This window comes from Coturnix japonica, chromosome 3 (genome assembly GCF_054131305.1).
Source record: "Coturnix japonica strain WE chromosome 3, WE-NBRP24, whole genome shotgun sequence".
NCBI classification, from domain to species: domain Eukaryota; kingdom Metazoa; phylum Chordata; class Aves; order Galliformes; family Phasianidae; genus Coturnix; species Coturnix japonica.
The window spans coordinates 6,637,835-6,664,479 of record NC_140665.1 but is presented as its reverse complement, the minus strand read 5'-3'; the positions used below and the strand labels follow the sequence as shown (position 1 = coordinate 6,664,479).

At 47.2% G+C, this 26,645-nt stretch overlaps 1 protein-coding gene across 1 annotated transcript in view; it reads left to right on the top strand.

Moving 5' to 3' along the window:
* Positions 1–311: 311 nt before the first annotated feature.
* SLC24A3 (solute carrier family 24 member 3) overlaps positions 312–26,645 on the top strand; it is a 106,317-nt gene continuing 79,983 nt past the window's right edge. The window contains exons 1-2 of the mRNA XM_032443440.2: positions 312–819; positions 15,976–16,113. Of these exons, the coding sequence (XP_032299331.2) occupies positions 312–819; positions 15,976–16,113 (646 nt within the window). The remainder of the gene's footprint in view (positions 820–15,975; positions 16,114–26,645) is intronic.

The following is a 26,645-nucleotide window of genomic DNA, read 5'->3' as shown; positions in this document are numbered from 1 at the left end:
AGCCGCTAGGCGTTCGCTGTAATTCTGCAGTCATAGTGACGATTTAAAGCCATGGCAGAGGGATGAAAGGTTCGGGGCCGGGCGGGTGTGGCAGGGCTCCGCTCACCCAGCACAGCGTTGGGAGCGGCGTGGCGGAGCGGAACCCGGACCCCCCGGTGAGAATCCCGCACGGTGCGAGCGGGGCGAAGGCATCACGGCGAGGGCTGCCCGCCGGTGGGAGGGGAGGGGCCGCCGGGCTCCCGGCGCGGTGGGGTTTTGTTGTTGTGTAGCCGGAATACCTTAACGGCAGGTAAAGGTGCCCGTCGGACGCGATGCCGGAAGCCTCCGGCAGGGCGAGCCGGGATCAGCCCCGCGGTAGCGACCGAGGGAAACCCCGGCATCCGTATCGGGTCTCGGCCGCGGGGACGCAGCGGAGAAGCGCGACGTGCCGCCCCGCGGGGACCCCGCCCGGGGAGCCGGGACAGCCCCGAGCCCTCCGCCGCGGCTCCCCGCCCCGATCCCGCCCAGCAGCCCGCCCCGCGTGTCGGCGGCGGCGGGGAGGGGGGTCGGGGCCGGCCGTGAAGTTTGGGCTCCGCCGTCCCCAGCGCCGTCCCCTCCCCATCCCGCTGGCCGCGCCCGCTGCCCGAGAGCCGCGCAGGGGCGGGCGGGGGCGGCGCTGCGGCGCCCGGCTCGGCGCGGCGCTGAGGAGCGGAGCGGCCGCGATGGGCGCCTCGGCGGCGGCGGCGGCGGAACGGCGGAGGCGGCGGCGTCGCGGGGAGCTGCTGCGGGGGCAGCTGGGCGCGCTGGCCGCCCTGGCCCTGCTGCTGGCCGGCCGCGGCGGTGAGTGTGCGGCGGGGCCGGGGGCCGCAGCCCGGGGCGAGGTGGGGGAGAGGCTGGGGGGAGGTGGGGGACGGCCGGGCCGCGGCGAGGCCGGGCCGGGGGGCGGGGGGCGGTGCGTGCGGCCGGGGGCGCCCCGGAAAGTTGTCGGGGCTCGGGGGGGGCCCGGCGGAGGGGCCGCGGGTTGCGCCGCGCCGTCCCCACCCCGGGGAGCTCCCCACGTGCCGCCGAGAGCCGGAGAGCCGCCGGCGGAGCGGAGGGGCCGAGCGCCCATCCCCTGCCTCAGCCTCCGGCCGGCTGAGAAAGGAGGGCAGGAGCGAGCGGTCGCTATTTTGCATTGCAAATCTGCGAGCGCCAGCGCAATCCGTGCGAGGCTTGTTTGCGTTTCGGTGCGGGAGAGCCGTACCCCTCCGGGGCTCAGGGTTTGCTTTCTCAACAAACAGCCGTGGCTGAAGGGTTGCGCGGTGTCCAGCATGGTGCGAGGAATGCTCTGATGGCTGGGGAAGAGCGCAAACACGAGCTGGGACTTCGGCACCTTGTGTTACGGAGCGTGGAGATGTTTGGATGGGGCTTAAGTTTGCGGGCTGCGATGCCTTGAAATGGATCGGATTTGCTCCTTTGTTTCTATACGGGCGTTGTGAGAGTTGTGCTTGGTTTTATTTACTGTTTGTTTCTGAAAGTGAGGTTGGGAAAGGTCGGTATCTGCTCCTTGTGAGTAAGCAGAGGTGTCTGCGTGTGCCTACGTACATCATAGAATCATCGTAGAATCATTGAGTCGGAAGGCAGCCCTAAAGGCCATCCATTCCAACGCCCTGCAGTGCACAGGAGCACCCACGGCTCCATCAGTGCTCACACCTAGTCCAGCCTGACGCTGGCTGTATGCAGAGATGGGGCACCACCACCTCTCAGTGCAGCCTGTGCCGCTGCCTCATTGCCCTTATTGCAGCACAGGTGTGACAGCCATAGCTGCCCTCCTAGGGCTGCCAGCTGGAGTCCTGCTCCTTCTACAGAAGAAGGACCTCTCCAGACCTCTCTGCACACCTTCAGTGCTTGATGTATTTTCTGACTGTATGGCAAAGGTAAAATTCAGGCTTGCCCTAAGCTGAGTGTGGCACATGTTCTTTCAGATGAGCGGTGTGTGTTCCGGCCAGTGCTTTGTTCTTCTCATCACCCTTCCCACTCCCTGACTGTGTGGCAGGGGTAGCGGGCTCAGCCTCTGCTTCTGGAGCAGCATTCAGAGGAACAAGGCAGTGGTATCCAAAGCAGAGCCAGGTTTGCCTCAACAGCACACGGGGCTGACCTGCAGCTTAAGCTGCTTGTGTCCTTGGTGCTGGTGAGAGCAGTGGCAGCCTGAAGCATTGGGGCTCACAGATCTCACTGTGGCGTGGTGGGACAGGAGCGATTCCAGCTGCTGTGAAGGCTCAGTGCCCAGCTGCCATCCAGCTCAGCAGTCTCAGGTTTGAATCACCCTTTTGAGATGTTTGTTTTTCATGCTCCTGTTTTTCTTGCTCGGTCTCCTTCCCCTCGGTTGCCATCCCTGTGCCAGCTGTGCCATGCCCTGGGTTTGGAGAAGCACAGCTATTGGAGTTGTGGATGAGCTGCTTGCTGGGCTGCCCCTCTTGCACCTACCCACAAGAGATAGGCTGGAGCTCTTTGTGCAGAGCAGGTAACCACAATGAGCTGCTGGTGGAGCTGCCTGCAGTGTGTGGCCCAAAGGGCAGAGCGTGAGGTCTGCTCTCTGTTCTGGTGGCTGCCGTTGCTTCTCTCTGTGACTCAACCTCTTCGTGTCTCATTTGGTCTCTAAAATGCAGCCTTTTCTTTTTAAGCCACTTGGAGATCTCCTAATGCTAAATGATGTGTAATAACAAAGCGCTTAACATTATCGTGTTTATACGAAGGGCATTCCAAAGGGCATTCCAAAATGTATAAAGAGCAAATGAAGAAGAAATTCAAGTTAGCAAAGTTCATCCCAGCAGTATAAATCCAGCTGGGGTGCCTCTTTGCACTCTTGGAGGCAGTGCAGATCCCTGGCTGTGCTCTGACATCAAGGAAGATGTGCTGGTAGATAAGAAATCTCAATGCGGCTTCCAGTTCTGTGCCCATCTCTGCCATCCTCGCAGGAGTCAAAGTATGAGCTATGCTTATTTGGGGTTTGTATTTTAGTCCACATGCTCGTCGTTCTGACTCCTTACATGTCACCTCTATAGAGAGGTGTCAGTGTGGGAAAAGGTCCTTTATTAAGTGAGACCATCCATCAAACTGTGATGACTTTCTGACTGGGAATCAAGGAACCATGTAGGTTGCTCCCTTCTAACCACTTTGCCTCAAAGGGCATTTCCCTACGTATCTCTTTGCTGCCAAAACAGCATTGAAGAAGCTTGGTGTGACAGATCCTGGTCATGTAGCTGGGAATGAAGCGCAAACTCCCTGCTTTCATTTGACTGTTTTGGTTTGCTCAAACCAAGAAACCCAAACCAAACTTTAGAGGTCATGCAATGAAAGCACGAGAGCAGTTGTTTTCCTCACCTCTTCAGTGAAGCGGGGACTGCGTGAGAGTAATCCTAGCCTAGATGTAATGCTGTCATCTCTGGACCCCTGGATATGGGAATTTACCCTCATAAACTAAGGAGAGGCATCAGGCCAGAGTGTGGTATGTGACCTCTTTGGCAGGGAGCTTGTTTGGCCTTGCAGGAAATGACTTGTTCATTTATTTAGTTCTCGTTCAAGGTCCTGCACCAACAGATGACAGGAAAGGAAGGCTCCTATGCAGCCAGTTACAACCCGGGGAGCAGCAGGGCTGGCACGTGGCTGTGTGTGGAAGGAAGACATGGGGGAACATGCTTAACGATGGGCTTGACTTCCAGCATGTCTCAATGCTGGCATGGTAGAGAAGGGTTTATGTGCCTGGCTGATGTTGGGCTTGCTTTAGGGTCTTGCCAAAGCTGTGATTGAGAGGTAAATGCCACCACAACACCTGAAATCACAGGACTGTGGTTCTCAGGATGTGGATGTGGGATGATGAGGAATGGGCGGTTTAGGGCCTTGAGCAGAGTGTGAAGGCAGAAGCTGTTTGGCCTCCCCAGCTGTTCCTAAACAGAGCGAGTGCAAGGCTGACACGGTGAATAGCAGAAAAGCTCAACAACAGCTGTTGTTTCTTCGGTGTCTATAAAGGGAAGGTAGGCTGGGGGCTCCATGTCTGCCTGTGCTGCTCTGGCTGCAGACAGTCCTGCCCTGTGCTGCTTGCAGCTGCTCTTTCCAGCCTAGGGTATTCTCCTGCAAAATATGCTCAATAAAATGTCTTGCAGGATGGGGGTTTAACAAGCCAGGACTCAATGGAAGAGTCCTTGGGTGGTGCTTCTGGTCTGAATGGCCTGGCTTCTGTTAGGGCTGGCCTGTTTGGCTGTTTTTTTCCTCTAAGCCCTTCATTAGTAGATCCCTCCTTCTGTTGATCTTAAATGGCCCTTAATGTTGAGAAGGCTGATGGACTCTGTCCATTTTTGGTCAAAGACTGTCAAAAGGAATGACTTGATTAGACCCGTCATGTGTCTGTCAGAATTTGCTCTATCAAACAGTGTTATTGTGTTCTTTGTATCTGTTGTAGTTTCATGGAGGCATAACTTTTGGAGCAGCTTAGGTATATGGGAGATAGGAGATAGTTGGTCTGTAGCTTCCTGGGGTTCAAGAGGTACATTGGTCAGAAAAGAAAGGTTATGGAGAGTGTGCCCCATCTGATAAATGAGAAGTGGTCCCACACCATATTCCTAGTAAATCTATGTGGCTGGTCTGCACCAAAGCTGAATTACAGCATCAAAGGGAACTCCTCTGAAAGTGAAACACTAAATGCGTGTGATTTGCACTTTGTGAATGGACTCTTGGTTGACCCTAAAGGGATTAAGGTGTCTTACTTCCACCTTCCCATGGGATCATCTCTTCCGTCTTTGAAGAGCTCGTCCTTGTGTCATTTACTGCCAGGGGCACCTTGACTAGGAACTTTGCAGTTAGTCACTTGAAACCCTTAAGGGACACTTGTCTTCCTTTATTTTCTCTCCCAGCAAAGTCGACTTTTTCTCTCCTTGCCTCATCTTCCACAGGTTGTGACTGTTGTAGGAAAAGACTCAGATGTGATTTTGCCAGCTTGGAAATTGATAGCAATGGATGTACCTTGATATAAGATTGGCTGTGGGATGGGACCCCCTGATGATTTAGCTGGGCTTTTTTGGGGTGTGTGGATGCCTCCGTTGCTTTGGCAATGGAGCCAACCAGATCAAAGGAGCATCTGGACCTGCGTGAGACATCAGCTGTGTGCAGCAAATGTGTTCATACCAACCATGGCTGAATTTCAGCTAAACATCCCAATTTAACAATAAAACAAGTACAGTTTCTAAGACATTAAGCTTTTAGGTGAGAAGACTGTGGGAATGGGGAGATTTCTCTGTGTGTTTGTCAGAGTAAGGGAGGAAAGTGAGCAGGATGGGCCACTGCATCCAGCAAGAAGGGAGGGCTGATGAACAGAAACCTGAAGCAACTGGAGAGAACCAGGCTGGACTGAAAGCTGCAGCTTGGTGTGGAATTAATTTGTTTAAACAGAATTAATTCGGTGGCATCCCTGAGACTGGGAGCTCTGCTCTGTGCCTCCTGGGAGAAGTCCTGGGTCTTATTCTTCCGAGGAGAAGGGAGGTGTTGAAGAGGAGTCCAGATGTGGTATCCAGGGAGATGGCTTTGTGGGACAGCACTTGATGGGATTTGGTTTGCCTTATATAGGCATTTTTCACTGACAGGGACTGTTAAAGAGATGGGGCTGAATGTCATCTGCTTAAAAGCTTTGCGTGTGGAAAGCAGTTGGTCCCCAAGTCCTGCCTGGGACCTGGAAAGCACTTACAGACCCTGAAGAGCAGGGAGAAGGACGTGTCTGCTGTCCTGCTTGCTGCCCATCCTCTTGCTCAGCTTAGCAGGCAGCACTGCCGCAGGTGCTGCGTTGGTGAATGTGAGCGTATGCATAGAGAAGGGCATATACCTTACACAGAAGAAAAACACTTGTATGCACATGGGAGTGTCAGGAACCATTTGGAGGCACGGATTTAGTTGTTTTGAAACATTCCTTCGCAGAGCTGTGAACTGAACAGCTGTGCTAAGTGGCTGAGATTCACAGTCTGGTCTGACCTTTCTATACCTCCAGTAGTGTGTGCGGTACTTTGGACAATGGCCATGTTTGTGTGTCCATAGGCAGTTAGGCCCTGATCCAGGAGGCGAGTGCTTAACTTGCAGCATGTGAAGTAATGCGACTGACTTCAAGTAGGCTGGTATGGATGTAAGGTTAACCAGATCCTTGCTCACTCACGGCCTTTTTGCAGGAAATAAGACAAGTCGGCATAGCTTCAAATTATAAAGCAGGGAAACTGGGAGATAGCACTAAGATCACCCAGTCCAACCCCAGCACAATCACTGCCCATGTCCCTCAGTGCCACATCCCCACGGCTCTGGGACACCTCCATGGACGGTGACCCCACCACTCCTGTGCAGCTGTGCCACTGCATCACCGCTCTATGGAGAAGGAATTATTCCTTATATCCAATCTGAAGTGTGGTATATCTTGTCTTTCATGGTGGTGGAAGAAGAGAAGGGCATGTGTTTGTGCAGTGCTGAGCGTGCTCTTCTAAAAAAACTATGGGATGTTAAGCCTCATCCTTAGTGTTTGCTTCTGCAGCAGGCATCACCTATTAAATAAGAACTGCAAACAAATGTTAATAGCTCAGTTGTGAAAGAGCCTGCTTAACTCTGGGAAAAGAATCTTTTTGATATGCAAGCCAAAAACACGCTAACCGAACTACAAACAACTGCAAGCTCTGCTGGTAAAATCATTCTCATAGACAGATAGATTCAGCTGCTTTTTTTTCTTTCCCCTAAGATGGCCAGAATATATTGCAACATAAAGCAGAGGCAAAAACGAGCCTTACATGGACATTCCTTTTCTCTTGTGAGAGGACCAGCCCTCCAGTTCTTAGTGCGTTTCATTGCAGTAGTTGATTTTCAGTTCTCCGGCTCCCAGAGAAGAATGGGACAGAAATAAACTTCTTTGAAATGAACGCTGCATGCACCAACAGTTTGTTTTAAGGGTAAGGAGAACACAAGCTGTTCCAATTGACGGTACACAAAATGGAGTGTACTCAGAGGTTCACAGTGTTTGATTTCTATTGTTAAAGAGTCGGTGTGTGTGATGTACAACCCCACAGGGCAGTGGCAAACAGAATTGCTAAGTGCTTCTGTGCTCAATAAGACCAGGCGGTGTAGGAGCTGGTGAGGCTTCTGGCCACAATCCTACCTGAGTGTGCTGTGTTTCCTTCTGGAGTATTGGTGCTGCTGCTGAGCTCTGTACTGAGGGCACTGCACAGCGGAAGGTCAGTGGTGGAGCTGCACAAAGTCTTTCCATGTGGCTGTTGGGCAGCTGGTTGGACTTGACGTAGCCAACATATGGTGCCATGGTTAATGTTTTTCAGCTGAATGCAGGTTGTGTCTTAGTTCTCTTTGGGCAGAGGCCATCCTGCCATACTGGCTTCTGCTGAGGATCTCACAAGCCCTGTTGTCAAAACTGAGCTAAAAAGACCCTTATTCCAAAGGCCTTCTGACCAAAGGAAATGGCACATATAGCTTGCTGCTAGTATGCTTCTTTCAAGAGCTTATTCAAGAGCTTAAATGAGTTGTGCTCACAGCATATAGCATTGCTTGCTATGGATTCCTTCTCAGCATCGTAGCAGGGGAGGGAGAAAAAGGAGAGATAATACTTAAAGAAAGAAAAGCTAATTTTACTACTGACTGCAAAGTAAAATAAATGGATTTATTCTTGTGCGGAATCAAAGGAGGCGACAAATCAAATGTGTTTAGAAGTGGGGGGTGTTTTCCAAGAACGTAACTAAGTAACAGAGAAGCCCTTTTAAATCAAAAAGCAATCTGAAGGGAGGTTGCAGGAGGACTGTGTTGGTATCGATCACTGCTGGCATTCTTGCTGTTGAGACAGTTGTTATACTTTCCAGCTCTTTCCAACATTGATGTGTTAGAGGGGGGAGGCGTATGGACTCAGTAGGAGGGTTTGAAGAGGAGCAGAAGATGTCAATGCGGGGAGAGGCTCATCATCTCCTGATGGAGCAGGGCCCTGCTTGCCATGGCCTGGGGAGAGATGGATTTGAATGGTGAACTGTTCAGTGGATAAAGAATTGGTTGGGTTGTTGTAGCCAGAAGGTTGTGGTCAGTGTCTCTGTGTCCAGGTGGAGCACGGTGAGAAGCAGTGTCCCCCAGGGGTCTGTAGTGGGACTGGTGCTCTTCAACGTCTTCATCAGTGACACTGATGCTGAGGTTGCACTTGAGCCCATCAAGTTAGCTGATAACAGTAAGCTGTGTCATGTGGTTGACATGTTAGAAGGAAGGGATACAATCCAGAGGAACCTCAACAAACTCAAAAGGTGGACCCATGCGAACCTAATGAGGTTCAGCGTAGCAAAGCATAAGGTTTTGCACCTGGGTTGGGATAATCCCAGATACATATACTGACTGGGAGAACACCTTGGGTGCAGCCCTGTGAGGAAGGATCTGGGGGTTCTGGTGGATGAAAAACCGAACATATGACAGCAGTGTGCTCCTGCAGCTCAGAAAGCCAGTGGTATCCTGGGCTCCATCAGCAGAAGGGTGGCCAGCAGGAACAGGAGGTGATTGTCCCTCTCTGCTCTGCCCTTTTGAGGTCCCATCTAAAGGACTGTGTCCAGGTCTGGGGCCCCTCAACACAGAGAAGATGTAGAGCTGTTGAAGGTTCAGTAGAGGGCTGCTAAAATGCTCAGAGGGCTGGACGAGTGGAATTGGCTCTAAACTAAAAGAAGGGAGATGTAGATTAGATGTTAGGGGAAAATGCTTCACTCAGAGGTTGGTGAGGCCCTGGCAGTGCTGCCCAGAGAGCTGTGGGTGCCCCATCCCTGGAGGTGCCCAAGGCCAGGTTGGATGGGCCCTGGGCAGCCTGAGCTGGTGGGGGGCAGCCAGCCCATGGCTGGGGTTGGGGCCGGGGGGGCTTTAAGATCCCTTCCAACTCAAGGCGTTCTGTGAGCTATGATAAGGCATGAATGCGTCACAGAGGAAAGTCTGTCTTCTGTTTCTTACCACAAGGAGTTGTGCTGTAATAACTGGTGCTTTTTTGACCTTATTTAGATTGTGTTTTCCTGAGTTTTCCAGACTTAGGAGCTCCTTGTGATGAAAAGCACAGGACCAAACATCCCAAGTCATTAAGTCCAGCCTTCCTGCAGGGCTGTGTCAGGTATTTGGCGTTCCTGTGCAGCAGAGGAGCTCCCTTCTGTGCTTGTGGTGATGAGAGGCAAGTTAGAAGAGAAATTCAAGATGATTTGGTAATAATGATGAAACTTGAAAGGGGAAAAAAATACCAGTCACCACCTATTGCTATATGCTAAAATAAAATTGCTTAAGGATTTTGAGTCATCTAATATAGCAGGCTGTAATAGAAAACTACCGGCGGTTTTGTTTTTAAAGCCTTGAAAAATAAGGTTATTTCTCACAACTGCCACAGGTCCTTTCTTTCATCTTAGTGGGAAAGTGATGTCATTGAAAAGGGAAGTGTGCTGTGTGAATTGCACTGCCCGGCCCTTGCAGTACCAGCTTTAGTTGCAGGTTTCCAAGGCTGAGCCGCGTATCCCAACACTGTTGGGATAACGAGACTGAGGACTGTTAGGAACTGGAGCCTCAAATTGTTTAAATTGACTTTGGTGGCACAGTGCCAGCTGACACCAGCTGAGAATCCGGCCAGAACAACTTGTCCAAGGTCACCTCATGCAGCAAAGCAGTGGATTCAGATTCTCCAGCCTGCAGAATCTCACTTCAGGGTGAGTAAGGAATGCGTTCTGCTTCTTGAAGGGTCCTGCGGTTCTTAAAGCCTTATAAAGACAGGAGTGTGTTAAAGCCTTCATTCGGGTGTGATGTAAAGCATCTCCTTTTCATACCAGGATCTGTGGTTAAAATTAGAAACTTGTGGGTTTTTTTTTTTTCCCCTCTAGCATTATTTATTTCCCTACAAATACTGTGGAAAGTTCCTAGTCTCAGGTATGAAAGTGACCTTAATGGTACCAAGCAGAGCAAGCTGGACAGTCGCTATATTCTCCCTGCCCCCCTTTACAAGGACCAGAGTACACATCCTCCTAATAGCTAATAGCTAATATCCCTGCGCTAAGGTGAGGCTGAGCTTTACAGCCAGATTTGCCTGTAGGAATGCTGTCTGTTGGAGGAGGAAAGGGACAACCTGAGATAGCTCAGTGGTGACACCTGTTGACTGGGAGAATGGCTGTACCGGTGGTGTGAGGTTGGGAGGACCGTAGGAGGCAGGAATAACATGGTGTTTTGGTGTGATAAGCCTTGGTTTGTATCAGCAGTATGAAAGAGGATGCAGGACACTGAATTAGTTTTATTAGAGGAACCTGATGAAGCTGCATTAGGACAAATCCTTGTCCTTTGAGACAGATGAAGCAGGAGGTGGTGTCCCTCACCACTAAACCGTGTAAGACCATCTTACTGGGAAAAGCAAGGCTTCTTGTAGTGCTATTGTCTAAACTCAGCCTTCTTTACCCCAAGTTAGTAAGCTCTTCCCCTGGGGATCCAAATCTGTCTTTCCTCCCTTGTGAGCTATGGGTTGACTGTGGTAGACTTCATAGAAGGGGTTGAATGGAGAAGGCACAAGCTCTGCACCTATCTCACTGCATTAGGAAGTAATGATGAGCTAGGAAGGAGGCAAAAGGTATTCCTAGATCCTCAGCAGATGTTGCTTTGATTCCGAGGGTCTCATCCTTTGATTGACAACCAATAGATCCAGATAAAGCCAGGAAAACACGAGTGCCTTCCTGGGGGTTGTCTCCCATGAAGCTGTCTCTTTGTGGCCCTGATTTTTCTGTGAGGAGTGGGGTTAATGTGGAGGACCCTGTGTGCTTGCAGGCTCTGCAGTCGCCTGCCATTCACCCTGCTATCCTTTAAAACTGAGATGCTCAGTTTTGATTTTAAAGATGCCTTTAAAGGGTCTTTAACTGTCCCTTCTCAGCTCTGCTCATTGTTACAGACAGCTATGGCTTCTGTCGTGCCATTTTGTCCCTCTCTTTCCTGATTACCAGATGTATTTCTAGATATGTTTACTTCTAATAAATATAAGAAAGAGATGTCCCGGGGCTTCTGTGTACATTTGTCTGTAATTAAGGTAGAATTAATTGCTTGAAATTGTTTTTAAGGGACTCTTATGAGATCAGCAGACAGGAGCATGGGATAAAATGTATAATGAATACATTACGTTATAAATAATGGACACAGCCAGTGCACAGGCATCCCTGAAAGGTAATAGCTCTTTCAATATTTAATTAAGTGGGAACCATAGGGAAAACTCTGTATGTCACTAAGGTAATTTTCAGCCTGGCTTAGTGACATGTAGATCACTCTGAATGAGTGCAGAAACCGACATGCAGCTGGGACCCTATGTAGGGAGATATTTGTTGGCTGGAGAGTGGGTTGGATGGGAGGGGGTATCACTGAGGGCTGGTCAAAGAGGAGGTGCTGATGGCAGTGGAAAGTAGTGCTTTGCTGCTGTTTCTTTCATCAATTGCTGGTTTAGCAGTGGCACTTCTGGTTTTTTTTTGGCGTTTCCCATCTCCTCACTCATTTCATTATGTTCTTCTCCAGCTTTTACACTGTTCTGTAATTTTACCCCTGCCAGTGCAGCAGGTCGTTAAACTGAGAGGCCTCACTGCAAGGTCTGAGTGGTTTGTGATGGTTGCCAAAGCCCACTGTGCCTTCCTGTGCATCTCTTGAGGCCCCTCTGTGCTGTTTCCTGCTTTGTACTTCATTATCTGGCTATCAGTGAGGTTTCCTGAGTTTCATGTCTTAGAGAGAGGGCTCTTGAAGAACAAGACCAGGCTCAGTATTGTATGACAGAGGTTATTATGAGAACCGGTGTATTCTCTAGGGTTGAGACCTCATCTCCAAGTTGGGAAGAGCCTGGTGTGATTCCTTCAGTCTACAGGCAGTAAATAACAACGATTAAACAAATAACCGTTCCCCAGTTCTGTAGTGTAGTTGCAGAGAAGCCCAAGGGGAAAGGTGCAGTAAGGAAAATGAAGGGGAGAAATGGTCTTATTTGCTGCGAAAGATACATTTGTATTGAAATGAGGCACAAAAGCCCCCTTTTCATTCCTGTTTGTTTATGCAGGCAGGGCTGCAAAGGTGAGAAAATAGACCCTACACCCTGTCATATGGGCTTGGAATACAACTGGTTTTCCACTGTGTTTAGAAGATATATCTCCTCCAGGGAATTACACTCTTGCTGTGTGACATTGTCCAAGTGAGAACAGCGAGCCTCTCAGTTACTGCTTTTTCAGCCATATAAAGCTTTGATTTCCCGATTCAAGCAGCCACACCGTCTTGGAGCCATATAAAAAGTAGCACTTTAAGTGGTGAAAAATCAGTTTTAGGTTATTTCTTTTAAAATTCATGATTGCTGATGTTTCCTTGCTACCTGTCCTGTGTGAAGAAAACTCTGATTGAGTGACTTCATCAATAGAGTCATTGGGAATGACCTATGTGACTTGCGGTGTAACCACTTATAAAGTCACTTCAGTTAAATGTATTACTGCTGCTATTCTTGCCCTTTGATTCTTTGCTTCTTACTCTGAAGGACCTTTTCTTCTGGTTTCACTGAGCTTTGGATGAAGCCCAGGTTTTGGACAATGCTCTGGGAAGATTTGGGGCAGTGCTTGTGTATTGCCGGCAATGGGGAGAGCTGGTAAATGGAGTTGAGGAAGTGCCCAACACAAGGGGGGGCTTAGAGAGGATCTGAATCAGGGGAGAAATTATAGGGAGATGTAAAAAGTGATAGTTTTGGGGTTGTCTTTCTTCTAGCCAGACAGATAAACATAGAAATAAAGCTTTGAAATCAGATGGAAGGAGCCGGCTGCTCTTCAAAGCCAGGTGTAGTTGTTTTCTTTTTGCTTTTTCCCCAAGGATGCTTTATTTATGGTCTCTGCTGCTGCTGATTCTGAAAGGAAAACGTCTCCCAAATCAGAGTGCAAAGAAAGACAATCCATTTCTGAAATGCTTATGCAACCCTGTGCTCAGATTACCCTGTGAAAACCCGTGGTGGATCTGGTTGCTGTAGGAGAAACCTGGGGCTGTGGGCTGGGTGGGTGTTCACCTGCTCCCCCACTAACACTGCACCTGGTTTGTCGTGTGGAACTTGGGCTTGGATGCTCCAGATCTTCTCTTCCCCAGGAATATTTCCCTGTCCTACTCACTGTAGGGAAGTTTTCAGGGAGAGGGAGATAATTCAGCTGCTTCAAAATCAAAAACAAAAAAACAACCCTCTGAAAACCGAAACCGCCACCATCAAAACAATAGATAAAAGGGACAGACGAGAGGAGGGAGGGCAAACCTAGTCCAGAAAAGCTGTGCTGTTTTTGGCTTCAGCCAGCAGGATCTAGCAGTTTGCATAGAAAGTAGTTTATTGTCAGCAAGAGACGAGGATAACTGCCAACAATGCAAAGCCATTGGCAGCAAGGCATTATGCTTCGGAAAGGCCTGGGTGACAGATCTATCCCTTTGTCTGGCTGCTGGGCCAGCCTTTGCTCAGCCAGCCCTGAGCTGGGCGAGCTCATTGCTTACAGCAGCTTCGTCCAAGGAGGGCTTTCCATGACTTTGTTAAACCTCAAGGCCCCGATTCATCCCCCTTATGTTCTCCCAACTTCATTTCTTCTCTTGAAATCATTAAGGTTAGAAAAGATGTTCACCTTTCTTGCAGTGAGGGCCCAGCATCGAGCGCAGCACTTGAGGTGTGGCCTCACCAGTGCCAGTGCAGAGGGACAGTCATCTCCCTGTATTTTATTTCCCTCTTTATAGGGTTTATATATATAATATCATCTATTTTTAAAGACTCAGATGATAAGCCCACCATGCCATGGCCAGGTTCATGTAATGCCCTCATCTTAGTAATGGGGTTGGGGACTTTTAATCCTCACCACTGAGGTCCAGCTGCATTTCTGACTTGCTGAGGTTCCTGCAGCTTGATGCTGAAAACTGTGAGATCAGTGTGTGACTGAGGAACACCAGAGTGCTGTGTAGCATTATGAAATAGTACTCTTCCTGCTGAAAAGTGCAGGTTAGGATGTGCTTAGCTGTGTTCCCGCAGTGCCCAAAGTTGTAAACTGCAGCCAGGGCCATCTGGAATAGCATCAGGAACTCATGAGCTCCCACATGGAGTTTTGGGTCACACGCAGAGAGTTTTCAGAACTTTTGGGCACCTCGACCAGTTCTTCTTTCCACTCTGTTTCATTGTTACAAGTAGGGCAGATCGGTGATGTTGCTGTGTTGTCACAGGGCTGCCACCCCGGCTTGGCAGCTACAGGGGTTCGCAGCAAACAAACACAAAAGCACTTGCTGTCTTATTTAAAGAGACAGGACTGTTGGCTTTCTGTTTCTAACGTTTGTCCTTGGAAAGAAGAATTTTGCTTACTCTGTGCTGTTGTCACAGTCCTTCTGCAGAATATCAGATTTTTCTTTGCACTTTGCTGGCTGGGATTTAGCATATATTGAAGTCAATGGATCAGGCTTGTGTTTGGTGGAGCTGGGGCTCAGACCCCGCCTAAAGACTCAAGTCAACATAAGTTCTGCCTTAGGACAGGTAAATAAAAGGTTGTGGTATACAGTCTTTGAAGAAAGCATCTCATTTCACCCATGCCTTTTATTTCCTCTTGCTCTATTGAGCTCTATTGAGCCTATAGAGGAGAGGTGACTAAGGCAAGGTTTTGAGGTTGGTAAGGTGCAAGTACTGCTGTGATACAGCCTCTAGAAAGCTGTTCAGGTCTGGGAGGAAGCAGAAGAGGTTTCTGCTGGAACTTCTGTGTTGCTGCAGCCCTTGTGGGTTCTCTCTCTTGCTTTCCTTCCCTGCAGCAATGTGCAGCAGAGCTCTGACCGCTTGGAGAAGAGCCTCTGTGCTTGGGAAAACAGCAACTATGTGGAACTGAAACTGCTTAGCTTGATTACCAGAGAGCGTGTTTATTACTGAGGAAGATGCCTGATGTTGTGTTATTGTGAGTGCTTGTTTTGAGAAACTCAGTCCACTTCTATCATTAACTTGCAGCTCTCACCCACACTCGCAGGTTAAACAAACAGTATCAAGGTGCAGACTTCTTTATTTTACTCATTAATTTATTTTTGCTTGGGAAACAAGTTTCTTAAAGCTGCCTGTGCAACTGTCATTCTCCGCCTTATTCTTCTTATTTTTTCCCTCACTTGTATTTAAAACTATTGGATGCACAGAGCTGACATAGGAGCATGTGCTTTTGGCTAAGCAGGCAGACATGACATCTAAGTCCGAGCAGCACTGTGCCAAGAATGCCATGGAAAACAGCCAGCTGTTTTTGTTGACATTGCTAAAACGGAGTTTCACTTTGCAGCACCGATGCAAAGCCAGAGAGGGGAGTAAAGGAGTAAAGCAAGCAACAGATAAGAAGTAATGAGATGAAGTAATTGCGTGTTACGTGTACTGATATCCACAGTCATTCTGTGCCTTGTAAGCCTGGCAGCAAAACACAGGGTTCAGTGTTTGGCTGGAGCCAATTGATCAGTTTGGGTCATGAAGCTGCTCCAGAATGCATGTAGTTTGATACGCTGTGCTACGGGTGACTTTAGGTTTACTGAGCAGAAACACTTTTTGCTACCCAGCAAGTCAACTTTTAGGTCTGTTGCTTGATATCAGCCATGATAGAGAGTAAGGTCAGACTCTCTGCTGTGGGTTGCTCTGTCTGAAGTCACGAGGAACTGCTTGCTCTGAGGGGACATAGCTTTCCTAACACCTACAGAGCACATTATTGATTCAAAAAGAAGCCTGCTTGACTTCTGTGTCAAGCACTGCATCTCTTAGGCCTCATTCGGCAGCAGGCTTGATGGCAATCGTAAGCAGAAGTGGCTTTGGTGCTGTCATGCCCAAAACTGCACGCAGTACTCAAGGTGAGGCCACACCAGTGTGGTTTAGAGTGGGACAGTCGCTTCCTTTCCACGGCATACAGGTGCTTTAAGCATTCAGGAAAAAGATCACAAGTTGCTTTTCTGGTACAGTCTCACATATCTACTGTTCTTTTGCTTTAGGTTACGATGCTTTGAGCTATTCTGTGGAAAATGATGGCAAGTGGAGTGGGAGACAGCTACTGCAAGCAAATGAGGACAACACGACGGATGTCCCAGGGGACAGGGGGAAGCTGTATGTCAGAAATTGCACTGAACCAGGTAGGAATGATGGTTGCTTCCAGCCCCACAGTCTCACAGTTGACTTTCTTTCTTCCAGATATCTGTATTGGTTTCACTTGTATTACCGAAAGCTGTGACATCCAAAGAGTCTTAAGTGTTTATTGCATGAGCACTACATGCTGTTGTTGTGGTCAAATATGCATAGTGGATATGTGTGTTGGTGCAATTATTCTTTGTAGCATTAGTTTGATAATCTTATATTTAATCCTAGTGGCTCTGGCAAGCGATTGACCTAGATGAATTTTAGTTTGAAGTTTCACAGGCTGATTTTCTGATGTGAAATGCATAATGCAGCTTTTTCCTCAGGGAAGGACCTTAGCAGGGTACTTCTTATCTCTGTGACTCCCGCTTATATGAAACTCGTAGGAGCTCAGTGTCCTTGAAGCTCTATTGCTCCATTACATTTAGTTGAAGTTGGTTGACATATACAGGTGCTTTTGGAGGAGGTGAGCACAAGCGTGGATCAAATGTGTTTTTCTGCTTGATGTGTCCCTCTTCCTCTGGAGTCCAACTACAGATAGAATGCTAACTGATTGGGTAGAGAGATTATTTAGCTGTGGGAGATGAGCTAATGTGCTCTTTCACATTATGTTCCCTGAGCTACTTGGAGGCCTGATAGCGGCCTTTCAGTATCTAAAGGGAAGCCGTGGGAAGGAAGGGGACAGACTTTTTAGCAAGATTTGTTGTGATAAGAGAAGGGGAAATGGTTTCAAAGTAAATAGGGGAGATTTAGAGTAGGTATGAGGAAGTATTTTCAGCACTAACGTCAGTGAGGCATGGGTTGCTCAGGAAGGTTGTGGATACCCCATCCTTGGAGATATTTAAGGTTAGGCTGGATGGGGCTCTGAGCACTGATGGAGCTGTAGGTGCCCCTGTTCAGTGAGCAGCAGTTGGACTGGATGGCCTTTAAGGGTCCCTTCCAGCTCAAGCAATTATATAATTCTGTGATTCTATATACAAAAAAAAAAAAATTCCATGGCATATAATGGCAAACAAATGAGAATTACTGTGGGAAAGAAAGCAGAGCGAACAAGTTTGTGTCGCGTGTGTTGTTTCATGGATTTATTTGTTTTTTATTATTATTTTTAGCATTAGTAGAATATAAATACAAATCATGAAGGTTATGCTGGACAGCAGTCAGAAGTGTTTGACTTGTATTGCTTTGAATGGGGATGAGGCTCTTTTGAAGTCCGTATGGAATGTATGTGTTGACTCCAGTGGGATTTCAGGCCACCTGCAGAATATTTCAGTTCTGCTTTTTCAGCAACTGAAAGAGGTAAAAGAAGAGTTGATAGAAGAGATGCTGTTAATATCTTAGAAAAGCGTTTGTGTTCGGAACGTTGGTTGTGCTCTGTATGACATGAATAAGCAAAGTGTTACCTTCTGCTGTCAATTTTGAGTTAGAACTCGTAATGAAATGAAGTAAAACATTCCCGACAAAAGTCCTGTTCTGAATCCAACTGCATCTCCAGCTAGAATTCTTGTTTTATGGATTTCTTTTACTCATTGTTTATTTGTATTTGGTTAAAGGGAAGAGAGGAGAGAATAAAGTTGTTGTTTTAATTTGGCTAGCATTCATTAGCTGTCATCTGTTGTCATCTTTAGCTGTCCCAAAGAGCTGTGTTGCTGGAGCTGATATGAAAGATACAAAAAATTGCACTTTTGCAATCAGAAGATGCTGATTCAATAGAATCAAAACTTCCTGTTTAAATGCAGCTGGCTGATCTGATTTGTTGGGTTCCAAACAGTGTTGCTCATCTTGGACAGCACCTTCCATGTACACAGGAGCTCTACTGGAGAGCTGGATCTGCCTGCTCGTCCTGTTGCTTTTGGGGAGGGACTCCCATACCTGGAGGTGCAGGACAGCCTCATATTTCCAAAGCCAGTTCCTGGGTAAAAGCCCTCCTTTTCTTTCCTTTCCTTTCATGCACAGTATTGTGGAGCAAAATGTAGTGCATAGCCATAGTTGGGCTGAGAGGAACCTGATCAGGTTCAGCAAGGGCAAGTGTAAGGTCCTACACCTGGGGAGGAATAACTGCATGGACCTGTACAAATTAGGGGCTGACCTTCTGGAGGGGAGTTCAGTGGAGAAGAATACAGGGGTTCTAGTGGACAACAGGTTTGCCATGAACCAGCAATGTGCCCTGGTGGCGAAGAAGACCAATGGCATCCTGTGGTGCATTACAAAGAATGCAGCTAGTGGGGAGAGGAACGGTATGATAATGATACTGTCTAAAATGACCCTTGTTCTTTCCTATATGCTCCCAAAATTTAGATCTATTAACCCATACAGCGTGGCAAAAAGGAGATTTTAAAGAAGGCAGTTTCACTTACCTGTTGGAGAGTGTGGAAGGGAAAGATAAAATGCTTTACTTCACTATTGTAGTTTTGTGGCAGTAAACACATTTTTGCATGCTAAAAGAAAGATCTTTTCTTGTTGTTGTTGTTTAACTGCATGTGTGTTTTCAGGCTTACTTGAAATCCTGGCACGACATTTTCCATCTGCTGTATTTATTTTCTGTTAGCATATTGAATGGTGTAGCTTGTAGTGTTTTATTGTGAGAACTGCTCCAAATAGAGGTTTTTATGCTTGCGTTTACTTGAAGCATACTTTGTAGAGATATTAAGGGGCTGAAATGGGCATAATCCAGCTTAAAGACTGTATTTTGTAATTTTTTTGTTCTTTTCTTGTAATTTTCCACTCTGTCAGGCTGTTGCAATTGGCTTGATAGTGTGGTAGTCGTAAGCAGTTCCCTTTATAATGCAGTGCTCGTTCTGTGCTGCGTAGGCCTGATTCACAGAACCCCAGGGATCTTGGGGCCCAGCATTATGGTACTTGGAAATAAATCTGTGTTGGGGGTAGCAATTAGAAGGCTATTATTTTTCCTTTGAAAAATCTGTTGGGCGTAGCTGATGCAGCACTGCTGCAGGAGCCTTCTTGCTAACACCTGTGCTCAGTCAGCATGTACAGAGCTGGTGAGTAATACTCTTGTCCTTTTCTTCCTCATTTTCCAGTCATGTTGTCAAACCTGATCAGCCGTGCACTCTTGACTCCTTGGTGTCTGTATGTATATTTGACAGTACTATACTGGTGCCTCCAGTATAGGAAGGATGTGGAGGTGTTGGAGTGGGTCCAGAGGAGGACCACAAAGATGCTCAGAGGGCTGCAGCACCTCTCCTATGAAGAAAGGCTGTGGGAGGTGGGCTTGTTCAGCCTGGAGAAGGCTCCAGGGAGACCTCATTGCAGCCTTCCAGTACTTTAAGACAGTTTACAAGCAGGAGTGGAACTAAGTTTTTACATGGTCTGATAATGATACGACAGGTGGGAACATAGGTAACGGGAAATTTAGGTTAGATGCTGGGAATAAATTCTTCACTCAGATGTTGGTGAGGCCCTGGCAGTGCTGCCCAGAGAACTGTGGGTGCCCCATCCCTGAAGGTGCCCAAGGTCAGGTTGGATGGGCCCTGGGCAGCCTGAGCTGGTGGGGGGCAGCCAGACCATGGCAGGGGATGGAACTGGGTGAGCTTTAAGGTCTCATCCAACCCAGGCCGTTCTGTGATTTTATGACAGCTGTTCATTCTCTTGTCCTTGTGGTATCTGTATGAAGATGTGTGGAATTAGAAATGGACAATAAAATTGGACAAGATTTCTTCATGTAGAAAAGTTATATTGTTTAAACACTGATTTGAGTTCAAGTTTGGCAAATATTTCTGCTTAAAGTAAATGATGAAGAAAGAGAGAGAAGTAATCACGTTACTTCTGGCAAAGCATCACTTGACCATGTAGTCCTGTTCAGAAGTGTGAGTCACCCACTGGAAGCAGGAGAAAAAGAAAGACTTCAGTTGATGTAATGTTGAGCTTTGGGTCAGGTCCATGTGCTTGCAAACTTGGAGATCAGCTTGCACTAAAGATGTTCAGAGGAACTCGCTGTTAATCCAGGCTTAATTTGTCAGCTGTCGTGAAGCAAAAGCAGACCTCTGTTCCAGCAGCAGCAGCTCTGCACTTAACATAGCCTGCATTGACCATGGTAAGGCAGGAACATCCTGCAGGTTTAGGCTTAGGGGAAACCTTATAGCTCCCTACAACAACCTGAAAGGAGGTTGTGGCAAGATGGGGATCAGCCTCTTTACCCATGTAACTAGCGATAGGGTGTGAGAAGATGGCCTCACATTGCACCAGGGGAGGTAGTTCAGGTTGGTCATTAGGAAAAATCTCTTCTCTGAAAGAGTGGTAAAGTACTGGAACAGGCTACACAGAGAGGTGGTAGAATCACTGTCCTTGGAGGTGTTCAAGGAATGTTTAGATATAGTACATGGTTTAGTGTAAAATATTGATTGATAGGTGGAAAGTCGGACTGGATGATCTTAGAGGTCTTTTCCAGTGTTGGTGATTCTATGATTCCGTGGGGAGAAGGCTGCTGTTAGCAAAAATGGGCTATTTCAATGTGTTGTAGCAAGCATTTCCACTTCCATTGCAACAGAGTGGTGTTTTTCTGCATGCAGAGTTTGCCTGGGGAAGATAGGCCAGGAAAACACTAAGGTGGTGACTGCCAGATAATCTAGGAGGCCACAGCAGAAAAAAAAAGGATAATGAATCTAGGCAAGGATTTTATATTCTGGGCTAAGAATTACCTGAGATCATCCATTCAAGCACAAAACCCAGTGTGATGAGGTGTGCTTGAAACAGTTCAGTAGATCTGAAGACTTCCATTTTTCAGAGTTTTTTTGTGCTCATTGCTGTCAAAAGCTAAGCTTTTTTCTTTTTCTTTATGACTATTAAATACCACTGAGAAAATCTGATGGATGCACACAGAAGAGCTGTGCCAGGATTTTCCTATACCCTTTTGATTTGTGTGAGAAGAAAAGCATTATATTTTCTCACGTGTTATACCAGAAATCAATTGCTGAGTATACTGGAAAATAATCCTTTGAGTAAGTAGAAGTCTCTGAGGAGCTAGTCCAGCAGTGATGTGAAAAGGATGAGATGTTTAAGTGGTGGTGTTGTTATATAGTACCCTGTGGCTCATGCAGTGTGTCACCAGACCAACTGAGATGATGATGTCCAGGTTTTGATGGCCAGGGCCTGGCCCCAGTGTACCCCAGCAAGGCTTGTAGAGCAGGCTCAAAGATGGTGGCCAGGTTCAATAGGAGTCCAGGTCTTACATGTTTGTAACGAGGAGGCAGCTCCAAGGGAAGTTGTGAAGGCAGTCCATGGGTCAGGATCAATACATTCCTCATCCAGATGTGGGCAGCTTTGGACTAGTAGGTTTTTACTTGAGATGACTCTTTTTGGATCAGAGCTTCTACAAAGGCCAGACAGGAACTGATAGGGCATGTTGGTCCGCAGCCTAGCCTGGGTCCCTGTGCTGATGTTGATTCCTGTGGGGTGGAGAGGTGAGAAGCTCATGGACTGCCTTAGCATAGACATCATGCTGGGTTGATTTCTCCAACCCAAGTGCAAAACCTTGCACTTTGCTGTGCAGAACCTCATTATAGATTCACCCAGGCAATGGTTGTTACGACTGATGTTTGCAGCACTGGAAAGCTCATGCAGCAGTGAGAATGTGGCCCCTTTGTGTCCATGAGAATAAAGGTCTCCATCCATAGCCAGAGCATCCTGAGTCCTGCCAGGAAGCTGCAGGACTGGAGTGGGGATTTCCTTGTGTCCCTACCTGCCAAAGAGCTTGGGCAGGCAGCTGGAGCCTTCCAGCATAGCAGTAATTGTTTGCGGCACGCTGAGGTCCTGGTGCCACCACCAGTTAGCTCTTCACTAGACTGACATATGTTTCTGCTGACAAGCTGTCATCATGTTCTTCCCCCAGCATTACTGCTTCCCACGTGTTCAGTCGCTGCTCCTGTGCCGGAAAGACTGCAAATAACAGTCCTGCTTAAGTGTGTCGTTTTAATGTCATTATCAGTAATAGCAGGAAATGCTTGATTCCTACAGAAACGAAAAGACCTTGGTAGATTCATTTAGATCCTCAGGCACAAAGGCATTTAATTTTAACAGCCAAATAAGTTTTTGTGCAATTATTTCTTCGTTTCCTCCACTTATTCCAACAGCAACTTTTCCTTTCATCTGCATTGCTCTGGTGAGTCACGGATTATGATAATGTAATCTGTAGTGCTTGGCAATGAAGTAAGTAACTCTTCCTGATCGCTTGCTTATGTTTATTGCTGTTCCTTTAGAAAGCACTTTTTGGTTAGAACTGTAAACCTTAACGCACAAGTTAAGGTGTACAAAGACTTGTTCACAAGTAGATAGTCTGAGATATCCCAGTATGTGCACAGGGTCATGTCCAGGTAATGCACTCAGCAGATGAGACCTGTGCTTTTTACATAGGAAGACGTTACTGATGCTAGAAAAGGAGCTATAGCAGAAGAGTCCCTGCCCTGGAGAGCTTTTGTGTTAGAGTAAGGCTGGGGATACTGGAAAAGCTGGCATATTTGTTCAGCTGTCAAATTGCAACAGGATGAAATGTGGGGATTTTAGTTTTCCTTTTGCATTGTGCCAGGAGAGCATGGCAGTGGCAGAAGTGCCTAACAGACCCTAAAAGTGGACTGCAGTGTAAGGTGGGTCCTTGTAGCCCAAATCTAACACCAGAAGTGCTGAGCAATAGCAGAAGTGCAGGAGGTGACTGCTCACAGAGCGAGCAATACAGGCAGTGATAGGCCATGTGCGGCTGTCTGAACCAAATGCAGTAAAAATATATATATAAAAAAAGGCACTTTCCACAAGCAAAACTAATTATTTCCTTGCAAAACTAAAAAATATAAATATTTGTTTCTGCCAAGCAAGTTGCATAACTGTGCTTTTACTTGTGGAAACATTAGATGGCTTCAAGTTTAATAAAATATCCTTGAGGAGTATCAAAAATACAGTCTTTTCTCCCCCAGCTGTAACAGTTCAGCGAATTTGACAGGAATTTGCTCATACTTTCCGCTCCCACACTGCTTTTGTCTGCTGATTGCTCTCTTCCTCCCTTCCCCTCAAGAAAAGTGAAGACTTGGCAGAGAGCATGAGCCAGTACGCTGCTTCTCCTGCAGTTGCAGCCCATTAGGGCTCTCACTTTGGGAGCATTGGTTCATAAGTGAAGCACTGCTGCCTTGGAAAGTTGCTGTGTTTCTCCTACTGAGCAGTGGGCTTCAACGGCAGAGCTAATGAACTAGAATACAATGGTGATTGGGTTAAGCATTTAGAAATAAAGACCGTGATTGTTTCTTCTAGGTTTGTGTGCTTCAATGGGATGAGGTTACCTTTCCTATAGCCAGGGAGATGTTCTCTTAATGGGAACAAGAACTGATGTTGTCAAGTTGTTAGCTGGTGAGCTGAGAGGAGGCTCAGGGGAGACCTCATGGCTCTCTGCAGCTACCTGAAAGGAGGCTGTAGGATGAGAGGTAACAGCCTTAAATTGCAGCAGGGGAGGTTCAGGTTGGCTGTTAGGAACAATTCCTTCTCCATAGAGCGGTGATGCAGTGGCACAGCTGCACAGGAGTGGTGGGGTCACCGTCCATGGAGGTGTCCCAGAGCCATGGGGATGTGGCACTGAGGGACGTGGTTGGTGATGATGGGTTTGTGGTTGGACTTGGTGATCTTACTGGTCCTTTCTAACCATAATGATTATATGATTCTTGTCCACTCTTCCTTGCTGAGCCATTCTTCTTGGTGTTTTAGAAATACTGTGAACAGTTTTTCTTCTCATGCCTGTTTTCCACTTACCTGGCACACTTTAAGTACAGGCTGTTAGAGTTAATCCTACAACGGGCACACTCAGCTTGCTCACCTGTAATCATCTTCATTCATTTTGGCAGCTGGAGTGTGTTTCTGGAGCCAAGTTCACATTGAGATGAAATTGGGTCAGCAGGGACAAGTGCACATGATGTCTTTGCTATTTACAAGCCTCTCATTATATGTTTCATTTAAGGTAGCCATGCAGGGCATAAGGGAGAACACAGCTTCTTTTGAAGGTTTGGTTTTGACCAGAACCGTTCTCATTGGCCCTAGGGACCAGCAGACCCTTGAATCTAGCTGGGGAAGGCAATGCACAGAAATCTTTTTAACAGGAAGGTTCCATTTCCCACTGCAAGAGCCAACAGCATCTGGTTTAGCCGCACACACATGTGCACACAGTGCTCATTTGCTGCAACGTCCTCAGATCGAAATTTGGCAGTGTGAAGGCTTTAGATCTGGAGTCACTTTGTGACTTGGTTTTGCTGCTTTATTTATAAACATGTTCAGCTGCTCGGAAGCTGAATTTGAGTGAAGCGAGCATTTGAATCATGCTGTGTTATAACTGTGCTGCTCACTTGCTGCAGGGTTTGCTTTGTGGGTTGCATTTTGAAAGGCCCTGACATGTGAGATTGTCTGATTTTAGGATCTTCTTGCAAGAATACATGGCCAGAAGTACTCGTTGGGACTTTTCAGTCATGTAAGGGGATGACGTCCTTAGTTTTGCTGAGTTACGTTGGCATATAGGTGAGCAAATTCCTTGGACAATCCTGTTTTTCACTGGTTGAGCTGCTGATCTGTTCCAGAACTATACAACTATGACATTCCTTGATGCATTTTCCAGTAGACATTTAATCCTCCCACAGATTTGAGGGGAAAAATGGCAAACCATTTCCATTTTCTATAAATGGATACGCTTGTCAAAGTAGAGAAACAGAGGGGTTGAGTCATGTGGGCAAAGCCAAAGGATAGCTGGGGTTTAAATGGCAAGGGAATTGAGCCACAGCATCTGGAGGTATCCATCACAGCCCCCACTAAGTCATTAGGAGGAAAGTCCTTTGCTTTGCAGCAGCATAGCTGAGATGCAGTTTGTTGAATGCAAAGAAATGAGTTTACTGGAGGAATAGCTCCCTATCTCATTAGCCAATGCCATTTGCATAGTCTGCACACATCCTTGTCTCCATCTCTTGCTTCCTCAGCCTCCTCTTCACCTTCCCTGGTGTATTAGGCACTGTTTCTTACACTGAATACAGTACCTGACCTTTGCATGGGGAGCTGATTCCAGGCAGGAGACCAGAGAGGGCTTGCAAAAGTGAGCCAAGAGGGGTGGGGAGATGTGGGGAAAGAAAGCTTTTCAAGGGAAGCCTTTAAGATCAGTTATGCTTGGAGAGAAATATTTTGACTGCAGTGTATCTTTGTTCTTTGGATTACAATAAACAATCCCAGCCCAATGAAGGTCATAATTCGACTTCATTATGAAGTATGAATGCATTACCCACTTACAGGCAGGAATTGTGTCCTTAAAGTGCTGTGCTGTGCCTGGACCACATTTCCAAGAGTAAGCTTGCAACAATGGCTTTTTGCTGAGCACTTGAAGATATTGAAGTGGTCCTCAAAATCTTGCATTTCCCCAGAAATTAGGGACCTCTCAGAGCGCATGGGAAGCAAGTAGCTTTCTTCCTGCTGAAATGTTGTCAGTATTCCTGTGTGATTGTGTGTGTGACTCCAGGAGCTAAGGCATTAGGGAGAAAAATAACACGAGATCTGTGATTAAGATCAAGAGATGGCAGTGCTATTTCGCTTTGTCATCAGCGTGCTCCCTTGCATTCATGGAACAAAAGAATTAGAAGAGGGAGGGGAGCTGAGTGACAAAACAACAAAGCAAACACCAACTCCCAAAACAAAGCGTGATCTTTACAGTCTGCAGGCAGAGGAACAGTAATGAACTCCTGTGAGCGTATAGTGCCCTTGTCTGAAAGCTGTTGTTTATTTTCACAGAGTGCATCGCCGCTTATGTATCAAACAGTTGTAATTAAACCACCACTTGCTCTAATAGAAAAAAATCTCATTAGACCTATTGGCTGCTGGCTGATGCGTACTCAGCCTCCAGCCTTCTGCACTGCAACATGGCCACTGAGCACACTGGTAATCTGCAAATTCTCACCTACTGGGAGTCATTTGCTTAATTGGTGATACTTGTGATTAGCGTGTTCCCGTTTTAATCATTGTTTCCAATGGAAATTACTATATTGTCATGTGCTAGCTATTCAATAAGGACCTTGCAGGGTGTTTGTGGAAGATTTGTGTATCATGCTGGGTGTCAGAGTGAAGAATACCAAAGGATAATTGACCGTTGCTACCCAAGAGGCGTGTTAATAGTCATGAGAACTGATGACGAGGAAGAAAGCCAGGAATACTGCCATAGGGAAGAAGGAACAGATCTCAGCCTGTAAACCTATCAGAGACACGGGCAGAAGGTCACCTGAGAGCCAGTCAGAAATTTAGTGCAATTTACGCTGCACTTGGAGTGCTGTACAAGGACTTACTTAACTGAGCTTATATATTACCTATGGGCCATGTAAGATGAACTTAGATAGGACTATAACTTCTATCCCCTCCTTTCTTTTCAGTCTTCATGTGGACTGCAATAACCTGACCCACTTGCAACCTACTGGTCACCACGTAGTTACTTGATCTGCAGGGATTGTTGGTCTGACTACCTTTAGTTGCTGTTAAATATTGCCTAGGTGTTAAATACTGACCCTGAAGCTGCCGATCACGA